This window comes from Amphiura filiformis, chromosome 7 (genome assembly GCF_039555335.1).
Source record: "Amphiura filiformis chromosome 7, Afil_fr2py, whole genome shotgun sequence".
NCBI classification, from domain to species: domain Eukaryota; kingdom Metazoa; phylum Echinodermata; class Ophiuroidea; order Amphilepidida; family Amphiuridae; genus Amphiura; species Amphiura filiformis.
This window is the reverse complement of record NC_092634.1, coordinates 13,252,651-13,268,612: the sequence shown is the minus strand read 5'-3', so window position 1 is coordinate 13,268,612 and position 15,962 is coordinate 13,252,651. Positions and strand designations below refer to the sequence as shown.

The following is a 15,962-nucleotide window of genomic DNA, read 5'->3' as shown; positions in this document are numbered from 1 at the left end:
TTGTGGGGCAGATGTACTAATGACAAAGACCCCTCAGCCAGTGTCGGTTAGGGTAACGCCTAGCTGTGCATCATCGGAGAAGATTGAATGATTCACCCGGGTTAAATAAGAAAAAAAAACATGAATGATACAATACCTATGAACTTGAAGCCTCTAAAAATGACACACACAACGATACAATTATATCAAAGTGATAGTTTTATTTGAATCTCAAATAATAAAATTTAAGTGATCAAATCAAAACTCGACCGCCGGTTGACCGGCAGTTGAACCGCGTTCCATTGTTTAGAACAATAGAAACCGGCTCCAACCGGACGGAATCGCCCGGAATCGGTGGTCAACCGGTGGTCGAGATTTGAGTTGATCCCTAGGTGCTGTGAACTGTTACCAATTAATTGTGCAAGGCGCCTGCGCCTACAAATACACGATACCATCCTGGACATTTTCAGCCTGAATTGAATTTAACAATGACTTTCCAGGTTTAGAATTCTTGTATATTTTTCTCATTTCTTTAGCCGATGGTGATTTGGATGAAACCGAGTCGGGGAAATTGATGTCAAAACTTGATTCTGGATCAGGACAGGCGTTTGGTAAACCTATGATGTTATCATTAGGGTGACTTTTACCGTAATCAATGGAGCCAACACCTACAGCCCGAAATGAGTACTGTGAATCGTTATCACTTTTCCCGCCATCAGATCCCGACATTGAAAATTGAAAACTAATTCGTTTCCTCTCATCATCATCGGAACTAACAATGGGAACTGTCTCTTGTGAATCAATAGATCGTAATTTCCCAACATCAAGTTCTTCCAATCGCAAACTCTCACCCGATATCTGTATATCAGTTTCTGATGTCAAGGACCCATCAAATGTGTTGAAGGGACCACTACTATTAGTTTCCAAGGAATCTTCAGCTGGATCTTCAGGTATATCATAAAGTTCACCTGATCCAACGTTAGACATTTCCTGCATAATTTTATCACGTATGGCCTCATAGCGACCGCTACCATGACTGCGAAGAGCACTTTCAGTTGAAGACACTTTTTCGGATTTTGAGGTCGGTGATGGTAATGATGACTTTTTAGAAGATACGTCTTGATTATCTTCTGTTCGTTTGTTCTTAGTTTTCCCATCACCTCGGTGTGTAGCTTTATATTTGTCACCTACACCACTAGAAATACTGCTTACGATACTGTCTTTTTCAACGTCAGCCTGGACGGTATGAACGTTATTCTGTCTTACTATATGTCTCTTATTCCCGCGTGATTTAGATTCAGATAGTCTCTCAACTTTTCTGTGTCGATTTCTTGACTGATTAGCGGAATGACCTTTCGAGTTTTGTTTCTGATCTGGATTTAACTTATCTCTGTGTTCATTTCTTATTGTTTTAAGAGCCTGAAACTGCGCGCGGCGTTCTTTTGAGGATAATTTATGTTTCTTATGGCGATGATCATGCAAAGCGTCATCAACAACTCCGCTACCTTCTTCTTCATCTTCTTCCCTAAATCCAATGTTATCAAACTCTAAAGCACCTGCATAAATTGATTTGCCTGTCGATTGCTGGAACCTGACAACCACTTGGCTGTTGGTTCGAGTCCCTTCAATAGGAGGCGTTACCTCATACTTGGGCGGGTCATCAAGCTCCATGGATTGAGTGAATCCAAACCCTGCAGGATCGGGTACGGGGTAGCAGATTCTATCATCCTCCTCGTCGTTGTCAAATACATCCAATGAGTCAGTAGTATCCTGCCTGTGTAACATTGCTGAAATTAAATCAAATTACGAACTCGTTATATAGGGTTGTACGTAGTGCCACAGTCACTAGTGCTGAAAATATACATGATTGTTTTATACAGGGTGTCCCTGAAAGAACTGTATCGTCCAAAACTTAATTGTTTGGGTATTTTAACGCCACAACTAAACGTAACTAAAATATCTGGTGTGGTTAATGAATAAATCGGCTATTACATACTTTTTTGACAATTGACCACACTGTTCGTGAAATATTGGAAGTTTACGAACTCTCTCATTTTCAAACGTTTCCACGGATTCAAATATCAGTCGATGATCTGTACTCGGAGTGCTAATCACTGCGCATCATCAGCGCATGAGGTGTCTATTGTCATTGACAGATATTTGACTCCGTGGAAAGGGCTGAAAATGGGGTAGTTACGTAAAATTATTTTATTTCAAAAACGGAGTGGTCAATTGTCAAAATTCATTCAGTGTCCAATGATACAGCTCTTTCAGGGACACCCTGTACAGGTATACAAATCTTAACTGCACACAAAAAGTATGTTTACACTTAAAAGAATGGAGCAACAAGATGGAGAATTTTGTTATGTATATTTTGACACCTCCAATCGGCACGATATGACTTTATTTCCCAAACTTATACCAATTTGAATGAAAAAGAGAACATTTCAAGAATGCCAAAATTTACATAGACTTTCCCCTTAAAACACACAGATTATATGGACAGAGCGCAGCGAGTGTTAAATCTGCTGCACTGTAATGAACCTAATACAAAAAGACGGCGGGATCGATCTGAAGGAGGATATATCCAAATGTGTCACTTTTGAAACTGCACTTTTTGTCATTCAAATGGGTATATAGACGAATCCAACGAGCCAAGTCATGGTCAGGATTTGATCGACTATTTTTGGGTCCCCGCAGCACCTAACTGGTGTTGTGACTGCCCAATTGGGTGGACTAAAGCCGCTTAAAATTCGATGTTAGATTCTTTTGTGTTGTAAACTGTCATCATTCTTTTGTCTACGTGTAACACGGGTTATAGAATGCAGTTTAAAATACCCTTCAAGGCCGCATCATTTCACATTTTAGGTGAGATAGCTGGGTACGTCCCCGTCGCGGCTAAGGCTGCCATTGAAGCTTGCACCGTATAAGCTTATGGAAATAAAGTTGCATCTAATTCTCCATTATACCGACCATTTTATTCTGTAATTTTATTTTAGTATCTTTGAGAAGCCGGTTTTGTTTTAAGCGCAAAATTGTAGGTAGGATATTTTTGATGCATTATGAAAGTTTTTAAGCTTATTTAGGAAATCGGTTAGAGAATAATAAATGGACGCACGACCAAATCGTATTTAGGATTACAATGCCCAAGGTTAGCTAGTGACTTGATCGTACATTTACATGTACATTTACTAAAGATATAACATAATATATTATTATCAGTTCTTTAACATTAAATTTTGTGTATATTCAGCGACCATAAAATATATTCAGCGACCATAAAATATAGTTGTACTATGAAAACTTTGATATCTGATAACTGTATTCCTGATGAATCTCTTCAATAGTCGAGACAAATATTTTGCGCTGAGACTTGTGCATGCTTCGTACATGTAAATATAATGGCGACTTCGAAGAAACTGATTTAACTGTGTTTGACTACTACATTTAACTCCATGGAATTTAAAGGATTTACCAATTTATTGAAACTTATATCCATGTTTTGACGGTCTGTAAATGTCACATTAAAAACATTCAAGGTCAATTGAATATTGAAGGTAAAGTTAATGGGGGTTTTATGATATAAAATATCTCGGGACCCGGTTTTGCATTTCTAGCGCACAATATATTTCAGGCGACCTATTTTTGAATTAGTAAAGTCATAATTTCTGTCATCAGTTTCTTTCTCATGCATCCCTTGGGACGTTTAATATGCGGTTGTCATGACATTTTTCAAATTTAGCCTTGAAAATAGACGATTAGATCACTTCCCTGATTAGAGGAAGCACATGTAGGATTCAAAATGGCTTCTGCTTTAATTATGCACCATTGGCGCTATACGATTTTGCACCGGTGCATCAAATTTTGTTCCGGTGCATCAAATCTTATTTTGCTTCTGAGGTCGCTTACAAGAATCTGAAAATGGTATCAATATATATTTCCTCTCATTTGTAGCTGACATTTTAATGTATAAGCATGCTAACTTTGAAGACGCTGATATTTACAGAACCAAAGTTATAAGAGAGGAGGTAGAACTGTTTGAATGACCTTCGTATATAATTGAATATATGAATACAAAACCCACCCAAGTCCATACGTTGGCCAAATTATGAAAGAACAACTCAAATTCATCCTTTGTGTCTATTGAGCATGTGAAAAATAGCATATGTGACCCATCACATCGCAACAGACCACCTTGCGGCAGAAATGAAAATGGAGATTTAAACACTAGGATAAACTGCTGCTTTTTAGCTTGAAATTGACACCTTACTTGTTGAAATCAGATACAGTAAAAATCTTTTATGAGGCAAAACAAGCTCAGAATTCTTCTTATTTTCTTTATATTTTTCCATCTTCTTTCATTGTTATCTGCCAATGAAGCTAGCCATGAAGTGGTCTGTTTCGATGTGATGGGTCACATATATGAAAGAACCACCTGAGTACAGGATTTGAGTCTTGTAACACATTGATTGAAATCCAGTATGTATAAAAATCCACTTGTAACTCATTCATGGCTGGAGAGTGACTTTTGAAACAAACATGGGCTTAATCAAGGAAAGTGTGTGGTTTATATTACATGGCAGTATGCTTATCAACATTATACATACATGTGTGCTTTATTTTGTATGATCTTACTAAAGGTAATCTCATTCCAACATTGTTGTCTTTGTATATGATTAAAAAAAATGAACCCCCACGAAGTCCCTGGAATGCTAATCGTCATACCTAATACAGTTTAACCCACTCAATTGAACGTAAACTTATCATATTGACCAGGTTAATCTAACTGAAGGAATTAAAATGATCCACAGGTTTTTTCCTCAAAATCACTTCCCATGGACTTGGGTGGGTTTTGAATTCATGTCAATTGACAATAAGAGACATATTTTGAGCGCCGTGTTGAGGGGCTGTGCAATAATTATGAGCCGGGGGGTAAAATTTCCAAACGGCTCGCCAAAAATCGCTTCCTTTATTGTTCTAAACAATGGAAACCGGACGGAACCGGCGGTCAACAACCGGTCGAGTTTTAATTTCATCCCTAACACAATATGCTATAATTGCTTTTTGTCTATACCATGTCTACACTCGTAATATATAATGTCGAATGGATGTTCTTAGTTTTAAACAGAGTTTTGAAAATAAATCTAATACTGGAACTTACTTTTTGCAAATTTGCTACGTTGCGTCTGGAACCTTCAGACTTCATCAGTCAACTGATCCGCTGGACTGGTCATGTGATAGACGGCTAGGTATCGTCTTGATGGCCCAGTCCCAATGTATGAGACAAGATCAAACAAAGTCCCCGGCATTATAGAGAGTCGTAAAAGCCATCTGGGCGCGTATTGAGCAAGCATCACTATTAAAGGGGGCTCAGCTTTAACATATATGGGACCGGGCCATGAAGACGTTACCTAACCGTCTATCATGTGACCAGTCTAGAGGATCAGTTGCCTGATGAAGTCTGAAAGTTCAAGACGCAATGTAGCAAAATTGCAAAAAGTAAGGTCCAGTTTCAGATTTATTTCCAAAACTAAATAACTCAACTTATGCGCCACAACTTTAGGTCAGGTTCTGAGCCGTTGTTGTTGTACGTATGCTAAATACTTTGACTTTGGAACTGAGGTTGTTTTGGTTGTTGGTGATGAGCAGTGAGGAGGGGAGGGGTAAGGAGAAGTTTGTAAATAATATCACTAATCTGTTTTCGACGAAAACTGCGGATGGAAATTAATTATATTATGTAATTGAATTTCAGAAAAGCCTCTTCTCATTTTTCCATCACGGTGGTTTCAAAGTAAATGGTTTCTACGACATCTCTTGACAAATGTATCAATCCTCTTACCATTTTCATTTTCTAATGACTCCACACATCCGAACCCAATGCCGACATTGACAAATACTTGATAATATCCTCTTCTATACCTAGATGAGAGGACACCAAACATAATTGGCTGTAAGAAGAGGGTCGCCAAGGAGGACCACATAATCAATATAGGCATCCAGACAGGGTCGAAGTTACTCAGTAACGCCATGATGTTTATAACCTGTTCAAAGTAAATAATAATAACTTTAATCATCATCATCATCATCATCATCATCATCATCATCATCATCATCATCATCATCATCATCATCATCATCATCATCATCATCATCATCATCATCATAATTATCATCGTCGTCGTCACATCATCACCGCCACTATCATCATCATTACTTTAGTCTCTTTATTTGTAAAATCAATACAGAAGTACATTTAGGAGTATACCGGAGCGTGTAAAGACCAGCTTAGTGGGGTGGGTGTGGGGTGTGTGTGGGAGGGGTAGGGGTGTTTGTTTTTTGTTATTCTCAATAATAAAATAGGCTATATTATGTCTTTATAAAATCACTTACAACGAATGGTAGGTCGCCAACCGAATAGAATATAATCACCACTGCGGCAACAAGTATGCAAATTTGCTTGTTTTGTCTTTCCCGCTGTATTGGTACATGCGCAGTCTTCTCTCCCGTCTCACTTTCAATCACAATTTCTGGTATCTGTTTGGTGACGCTCGTAGAGAGACTTGCTTCCAATGTTTCGGTTCTCAGAAGTGCATTGAACAAAATTGTGATTGTGCAAGTAAAAAAAAAAAAAAAACTGCCAAGAATGATTACGACAATACACATAGCAAAACCGTAACCGGCGACTTTTAAAATTAAACTACAATGCTGAAAATTGTTGCCATCCTCTGTAGGCCAACCAAGCATTGGAATTGTGCCAATAGCAAGACTGAATATCCAGATGAACATAGCGGTTCTTGCACTTTGCTTTGCTGTATTATGTATGCGATATGAACCGGGCCATTTTAATGTCCACACTCTATCCATAGAGACATATGCAATTTGTAGAGAATTTACGATCCGTAAACTCATAACGCACCAAACTAAAAATTTACATGTGCTTCCTGTCCAATTTCGTTGAAGTAATATAACTATTGTATACATAAATAGAGGTATCATGAGAGTAATAAAATGCGCAAGTATGAAAGAGAAGAGCAGAACATCGGGACTTTTCCATCGCTTTCTTGAAGACACCGCGAATAGACATAAAATATTTTCTACCCCACAAATTGGGATGAGGGTGGCCCAAAAAATTGCGTTGTATCTCAAAATTTCCTGATCGGTTGTGTTAACCACCATTTCTATTAGACGATAACAACTACTATGACGCTAATACGAAAGATGAAGATGAAACATGCAGGTTTTGTACAGTTGCCATAGATACCGCATCTTAAGATTAAATCACAATTTTCTTACGATCCATACAATAATGAAGAGCACACGCTACTTGAGTTCGTCATTCAGTTGCTATTTATACCTGATCAAGATGTTATGAACATAAACTGAAGATTGTTGATACGCTGAATAAAGTTGTGTTGTATGTTACTTCTTCAATTATTGCTGGCTTCATCGGCGCCGTCGTTGGGGCACATATATGTAGAAATGTTTGCATATTATTGTAGGTATTACAGTACAAACTGGTTGTAATCATCGTGTCGTCTGCTGTGACGGTCCGCCCATTCTAAATATACATCACATGATGGCTGTAATATAAGCATAATAACAATAATTACATTAATATGTTTATCAGATTTTCAGTCGGCACTCAATTAAACTAATAATCTAATGAGATGCATGCATACGCCCAGTTACGAGGTAACCTGATTTGTAGTAAATGTCAGTTGCAGAATGGATACAAAACAGGATGTCATTTTAAATCATCAACAAGATATTAATCGCATTTTTCTGCACAGGCAGACGTAAATAGTGCTTCAACTCAGGAAAACCTTTAACATGTATAAGACCAACTATCCCTATCTTTTACCCAGTCATATACACACACACACAAAACACATAATTATTAGCTATTTTCCTCAAATAAAATTTTTGATAATTTCCCAGATGCAAGCATTTCTCAGAAATGTACGCGATTTGTTTGTTGCTCGTGTTGGTCGGTTTAGGGGTCGCACCATTAGATTTCCAGGGAGGTCGCACCATTAGATTTCCAGGGAGCTGGAAGTTTGTGTCACTGTAATTGTCTTTTCGTCACCTTAGTATAGTTGGTACGTGGTCATTAGTGGGCAAAGTTGTTCATTTAATGGCTGGAGTTCTGTCTCAAAAGCACAAATGTACTTTTTTTTCAGACGCAATACTGACATCAAAAGTCGAAATGGAGACAGGTGGTCATTCGGGCCAAAACATTTCAAACGACATTAACATATTCGTTGGTGACCACTTAGGTTTATGAGCAACAATTCTACTCCCCAATATTATCACTTTGTGCCACTCATAGAACAACATTTATGAAAACCAGCAAAGAAACACATTTCTAACTTGATAAAAAAAAAACAATACTAGTAGTTTGCGGCAGGATTATATGAATATTTCTTTGAGAACAAATTCAACACTACATATTTATGATTCCAAGAAGTTGTATCCTATCAGTGTACAGTATATATATATTTTAGAGTATTTTGACAACTACCTGAGTCAAGGTAAAATGGATATATCGGGTTTTGAAAGGCACACGCTTATAATGAATTCTCATCATAATTGTTAGTGTTAGTATTTAGTTTGTACTCCGCTAAATAAGGTGCCTGCTGCTTTAATTTTTCGAACCATTTACTTATGTATATCCAAAGGAGATTCTCTATGAATAGTTCGATTAACATAATTATCACCATACACACCAAGCAAGGACAAATAAATAACATGAGCGCTTCCAATAAAGCTGGCACAATAAGCCATTGTCGTCATAGATGTTGCTATAGCTATTGGAATATATTACGCATAAAATGCCTGGTTACCAATCCAGATAAGAATCCGTTTCGTACAGGAGTGTATTTTATAATTACCAGACAGTGTCTTTAAAATCAAATCAACTAAGAAATAAAGACAAAATGATAAAGGGCCATTCCACGATTTGGGACAAATGTGAGGAACCAACACTGTGTCCTCTCTCTCTGATAACAAAATATTTAATAATATCATACCAATACTTTGGGTCTTGTCCTTGGGATAATATTAGAAATTTTCTGACTTGCTTCATGTACGAGAGCCAGGAAAAGGTGTTGGTTTATACTCCAGCTTCTCTGCCTCGACAAAAAAGAAAACATAATTGTTGGTGACCACTTCTCGTGTCAACAGGTATGTTAGCAACAATTCTACTAGAATAATCTCATTTTGTGCCACCCATTGACTTTTATTATAACAGGTGCTGGCCGAGGAAAGCACCATAAAGAAGAGATTACATGGTTCATATGAATTTGTCACTTTTAAGAAATCTCGCCTGTTGTCATCTAAACGGGGATCTAATCTAAAAGTCTCTTTAAGTTAAAACTTTTCAATCGTATCTGGTTTACGTGTAAATGTGTAATAATATCTTGTGTGATATGTAGGCTATATCTGCGACCAATTTACACATGTTACGTAAGCTGAGCTGAGTCCAGACCCAAAATCACTTTTTCACTCGCAAGCCACCGAAATTTGTCATCGGTTTGCGTTGTAAAAGAACACCCATGAATTTAATGCCCTCTCAGGTTATGTATACTCTGTGATAGCACTTGTCACTCTGACTCTGATTTGAAACTCATGAACGATTTTAAGCAATCACCCGTGTGCCCGTCACCATGGTGGTTTCGTCAATTACTGCGCTATTAAGTTGTTCCAAAATGATCAATACAATACAATTCACATCACAACAAATAGCCAATAAAGTTTACTTGAGGTTACCACTTAACAAATTATCGTTTTTCTAATTCTGAAACCCTGACACTTTTCGTCGAAGCAAATCAGTGTAATATAGGCCTAAGACAAGCGTATTTAATTGAAATTTGGCTTAGAGTGGGAGGTCAATATTATTATTGTTGATTCGCCACGCCTTTGTGCTTCTTTCACTGCTTTTAAGGTATCGGCAACACTGACTGACCGAGATGGGTTCAAATGAGGTTTTCTTGCGGGGTCAAATAGATGTGTGTTGTATATCACAAATCGCTTCATCATTTAATCATACATGAACAGTCTTGGATACCACGCTTAAGTGGCAGCAGCCTTGTTTCCCAGTTTTAGCCATTTAACTAAAAAAAATACAGTGTAGTTTTCAATATGTTGGACTTAGAGGAAATGAATCAAGGAAGCCAATAATTACATTTTTATTTTCATAAGTCTTGCGGTTCTTGAGATAAGGCCAATAATATATCAAAATGAAAGATTGGGACATTTTCCTGCTCCGAAAAAATCATACAGGGGGGTGACACACATTATCAAGCCTTGATCTCCTTTACAGAACCTATACCTGTCCTCTTGTATGTCAGCTTTATTTGTCTCCATATTTGAGTGTAAATCCGCTAGGTGATACTCCCCTCCGACCCGCCTAAAGGGAAGTATCTGAATTTGCATAATTATATTTCAATATCATTATGCAGATTCAGACACTTCACTTAAAATTGCTGTACTATCCAAACAACTAATCATTTACGTGTCATTTTCCAGTATATAATGATACATATCAAGTACCCAACACATCATATACTAATGATTTGATCCATTAAACGTTGTCTCACTTAAGGGAAGGGATATGAACGTTTGGACAGTATTTATTGTGGGACATTAGAGCACATCAGACATATCGAATTGCATTCTGAATACGAAAATGGCCTTCTGATATCAAATAATTTTGATTTTTTGAAATTCGCAATGTAATACACATTTTATGGCAAATCATTAAAATTGATATTTTTGATATTTATTAGTACTCGAAGTAAACTTTATAAATCTGATGATTCTCCCTAAAGTGTATGTAGGTGGGATGAAAGGCCGACGATCAATTGAACATTTCGACCTTAAGTATTGAAGATATGGATTTTTTCCCAAAACACCAAAAAAATTAGGTCTTTTTGGGAAAAAATCCATATCTTCAATATGAAAGGTCAAAATTTTCAATTGATCGTCGGCTTTTCCTCCCAGCTACATACACTTTAAGACTATATCATTAAATTTATAAAATTTACTTCGAAGACTGTTATATCTCCAAAATGTGAAAAATATCAAATTTTAATTATTTGTCATAAAATTTGTATTGTATCGTGAATTTCATAAAATGAAAATTATTTGATATCAGAAAGACATTCTTCGTATTCAGAATGCAATTCGATAGGTCTGATGTGCTCTCATGTCCCACAAAAAATGCTGTCGAAACGCTCAAAACGCTCATTCCAGTTCCCTTAAAAAGAGTAAAATTTAAAAGCAAGTTTAAAATTATACATTTTGTGTGTGCATAATAAAGTGACACAACCTTAAAATCAGTGCAATAATACGGAGAATGGCAACTGAGAGTTCTCCAAGCATAACAGAAATGAACTGGCAACACCGAGGTGTCAAACATCTGACAGTTTGTCTTCTGTATTAGCTTTGCAAAATGCAGGAATAGTCTGTTGATTTTATATTTAAAATGGCGCAATGGTTTGTTAAGTTGTGCAAGCAGTAGTCATGGTAGTAGTAATAGTAAATAGTAATAATTCAGGTACTGCTAATAATACTAAAGGATAAATATTATATTCACAAAATGGCGGGTTATCTACAATCCAGTTAAGAGTCCATTACGTACTATAGTCTATTTTCAACTTTGTAGACTATCTATAATCTGGGTATGTTGAAATTAAGATTTAATTTAAATCTGGTCAACCAGACATATCTATTTTTGACGGACGAATCGACATTGCGTCTGAAACCTTCAGTCTCCAGGTGGGTTGTGCTGCAAATGACCTTATACCAGTAACTTCCGCACAGTGTCATCGCCCCGATATCTTCATGGCAGAAATCGCCATTGACAATTGCCTGGTGACTGACCTCTGTCAGTGAGCATGGTATACGTCATGAGGTCATCTGCTTTTAGACTGCCTCCACCAGTGGCCTGCGCTGCGCTATAGTTCGGCACATATAAAATCAGAATCTTTGTCAGTTTTTGAGCTCAATGCGCACGGTTCTTTCTCAATACGCAAGCTAACGACTATCATATCCTTTCAACACATATATTCAGTGCAAGAATCAAAAGCGGCTTCTTTAGAATAACACAATTACGGGAGATTTGGTAGATTGAAAAATACCATCTGGTCTAACCATGACATCACCAGATCGCTGAAAGTAAGGATCTACCAGTCGCTCATCCCCCTATTGCCACCTATAGGTCAGAATCCTGGGCGTTACGTGAATCCGATCGACACAGACTGGATGTTTTTGAAATGCGATGCCTTAGGGCAATGCTTGGAGTTTCACTACTTGACAAAATCCGCAACAATTCCATCAGACAGAGTCTCAACATCACTAGCTCCATCAATGATGTTATCTGCAGGAGACGTTTGAAATGGGCTGGGCATATCTTCAGGATGCCTCTACATCGGTTTCCCCACCAAGCCTACATTAATGACTTCAGCAAGAAAAGACCACCAGGTCGTCCACCATTCAGATGGAAGGACCAAATTCAGAGGGAATGACCCCACATGAAGCAAAGACACAAGCAACAGACATAACTGAATGGAGGAGGCTTACTCGGCATAGGGCAAAGGGCCACGCCGGCCTGAGCAGTTAAGTCAAGTAACTCACGGGAGATATTCATCATTTTCTATCCCGGTATCCAAAGATTTATCGCCTGAATATCAAATCGTGCATAGCACATTCACGTGTATCGATCCCGGGTATTGATATTAGTGTCTCTGCTGTACAATGTAATTATTGACCAGGCAATGTCGGTGTGTTCCAGTACGATCATTTACGAGGAATGTCCTTTATGATTCTGTCCCAACCGAGGTGTGAAAGAGGCAATCTGCGTGAGGACTGAGTAACCATGGGAACCGTCCCTCCAAGGTGGACGAGTCCGGGCAAAACATTCTAAGTTAGACGATAAGGTTGATATGTTGGCACGCAAAGTAGGTGATAAAAGTTGTTTACCGGTACTCAAGGTCATTTGCAGCACAACCCAGCTGAAGACTGAAGGTTTCAGTCGCAACGTCGATTTGTCAAAAATTGACCAGATTTAAATTAAAACTTAAATAGATCAGAGTGTTTGGTTGGCATTGTTGGCATAGTTTCTTCAGCAAGGAAAGTTTCCTATTACTAAAACTTAACCTTTGAGACGGTTTATATTTTTGAAGGTGAGAAACAAACCATAGGGTATTTCCTTTTTTAATGCGTTTTCAGAAAATTCAACGGGAATACCAATCATCACTACAAATCATAAACCGTTTGATCGACAGGTGACGTATCTTTACATCTGACTTTTTATTATAACAAATGCTGGTGAGAGTGTTTCCAACAATGGGAAACTACGTGCCACAGGACTAGCATGAAAACCAAGAACTTGAAAACCGCCAATGTAAAGTCCATCAAATTGTCACACTGCAATGAACCTTTTCTGAAGGTCAATAGCACACGAAAGAAGTGATTATACATGATTCATATGAATTTGTCCCTTTTTAAAGCTCGCTTGTTGTCATCTTAACGGGGACCTAATCTAAACTAATCTAAATTGTCTATGTGGAATAATATTTGAAGACCTGAGCGCAAGAAGACTGTAAGTCCACTTTTGAGTAAATTAAGTTACAGGTGGTTTTGAATGTATTGGATGAAGACAAAAATGTTGACAATTTTTAGACATTTGGCCCCCTCCCCATAGGGGTCACGTCGAAAATTGTCCAATGTCGTCAAGAGACATGTTAAATTACTCGTCTCATCACAACGATTACGAAGATATATAATTTATCATATTTTGACCTCGGTTAATGAGTTAGAGGGCCACTTCCGGTTAAAGGTCAACCGAGGTCAAATTTTAAAACAACCTTCAAATTCAACAAACAAGGTGTCAAATAGATTACCAACATGGTTAAACAGTTTTGAGTTATAAGCTTTTGTTTCAATCCGAGTGCAATAAAACCGTAAGTCCAAAAATGAAAAATCGATCAATATTGCAGATATTTACTTGGTTGATATAAAAAAATAATTCTTCTTGCCTATACCCATGTACCTGAGAAGTATCAATATTATGGCTTTTTTGGTATCCAAATTATCTTATTTTAAAAAGTTTAAAATCATATCTCAAAATGCCAAATATGGACTTACGGTCTTCTTGCGCTCAGGTCTTCATTTGTGGGTAAGTGCGCTATGTAAGCCTAAGCTATATCTGCGACCAATTTAGACATGTTAGGTGAGCTGAGCTGAGTCCAGACCTAAAATCACTTTTAAAGCAAATCTTTAATGCGCTCAAACTGTACAACAACCGGATGTACAGCATTCGCAGATTGGTGTATGTGTTAGACCGATAATAGACGTTGATCAATAAAATGCGTTAAATAAGAAATTTAATTGCAAAGAACGTTACCTCAAACAGCCAATTTTCTTGCAAAGTAATATTTTACTAACTTCGAGTTTTCAGTTACAAGGCAGAGTGGATGCACTGTGTGGATGACGTCACAAAATATAGAATCTCGCTAGCAAGCTCACACATTCGCTGAATGGCCTAGGGCCAGGCAACAACCCCGTCCCGATCTATTCCCTAAAGAATTTACGATTTATTCCGTATCCATCACGTGATAAAGATTTAGGGCCGTATCGGGATTCAGCTTGTGGTTAATAGAATCTGTGTTCTGACTCTTATCTGAAACTCGTGAATGATTCTAAGCAATCACCCGTGTGCCCGTCACCATGGTTACCTCGTCAATTACTTCGCTATTAAGTTGTTCCAAAATGATCAATACAATTCACATCACAACAAATAGCCAATATAATAAAGTTTACTTGAGGTTATCACTCATTCAACATATTATTGCTTTTTTCGTTCTGAAACCTTGTCACTTTTCGTCGAAGCGAATCAGTATAATATAAGTGCATGATAGTTACGAACTGTAAACACATTTATTTTAGCGATTTTGAAGCTTTTAAAACAATCTGAATTTCCGCTATTACAAAAAAGAAAAATCGAAGTGATATATAGTCAATCAGATAAGGTTATGTTAACAACCGCCCAATAACAAAAATGTCATTTTTGTATCGGGTGAAAGCTCATATTTTTCTCATTAAAATATTGAAATTTGGCGTTCCAAATTGGTATATTAACGAAGAAATTGTCAAAAACCTGCCGAATTAGTATCAAATGTGGTACACCACATTTTTGACTAATTCATCAGTTTTTGATGATATCTTATGATATACACTGATTTGGAACTCCTAATTTCAGTATGTTAATGAGACAAATAGGATCTTTCATTTGATATCAATTTATTACATGATCATGATGAATATCATTAATAAAAACACTGTAGACTACCAATTTTATGCTGTATTAAATGTCAGTAATTCCATGAAGAATTAGTCTCATTTACAATGAACATTTACATGATCTTTTTGCATGAATGCTTGAAAGGGACAACAGTTTATGTTATACATAAGTTTTTAAGAATTTGAATTTCCAAATATATCAGATCACCTTCCTTTAAATAGGTTTTTTCAATGCAATTTAGCGATCGACACTAACATGACTGACGGTTTACACGATGGTATTTTTTGCATTCTTGTCCATATTACTTCATCGAAAATGGAAGGGGCGTTATTATTGTCCATATTACTTCATCGAAAATGGAAGGGGCGTTATTAGCGGAGGAACGTTTAATAAAGAAATACGGTATTTTGTACAACTCTTTTTTGAGGGGTTCATTAATTCTACATTAGAATTTTTATTTGTTCTGTTTATAGAAACAGATCAATAAAATAGTCAAATACATCAATATTTCACCTTTTCGTAATCCAATGCCCACTCGCAAAACTCTTAAAATTATTATGCAGATTCAGACACTTTTCTTAAAAGGGCGGCACTATCTAAACAACTAATTGACGTGTCATATTTTCCACTTTGAATGATACATCTTAAGTAACAAACACATGGTATACTAATGATTTGT

At 37.1% G+C, this 15,962-nt stretch overlaps 1 protein-coding gene across 1 annotated transcript in view; it reads right to left on the bottom strand.

Annotated features, from left to right (window-relative positions):
- Positions 1–180: 180 nt before the first annotated feature.
- The window catches only part of LOC140156759 (uncharacterized), a 60,013-nt gene continuing 44,231 nt past the window's right edge, over positions 181–15,962 (bottom strand). Inside the window, exons 2-4 of the mRNA XM_072179720.1 lie at positions 6,370–7,559; positions 5,819–6,020; positions 181–1,766 (exon numbers count right to left, since the gene is read on the bottom strand). Coding sequence (XP_072035821.1) covers positions 415–1,766; positions 5,819–6,020; positions 6,370–7,155 — 2,340 coding nt within the window. The 5' untranslated portion in view covers positions 7,156–7,559 and the 3' untranslated portion in view covers positions 181–414. The remainder of the gene's footprint in view (positions 1,767–5,818; positions 6,021–6,369; positions 7,560–15,962) is intronic.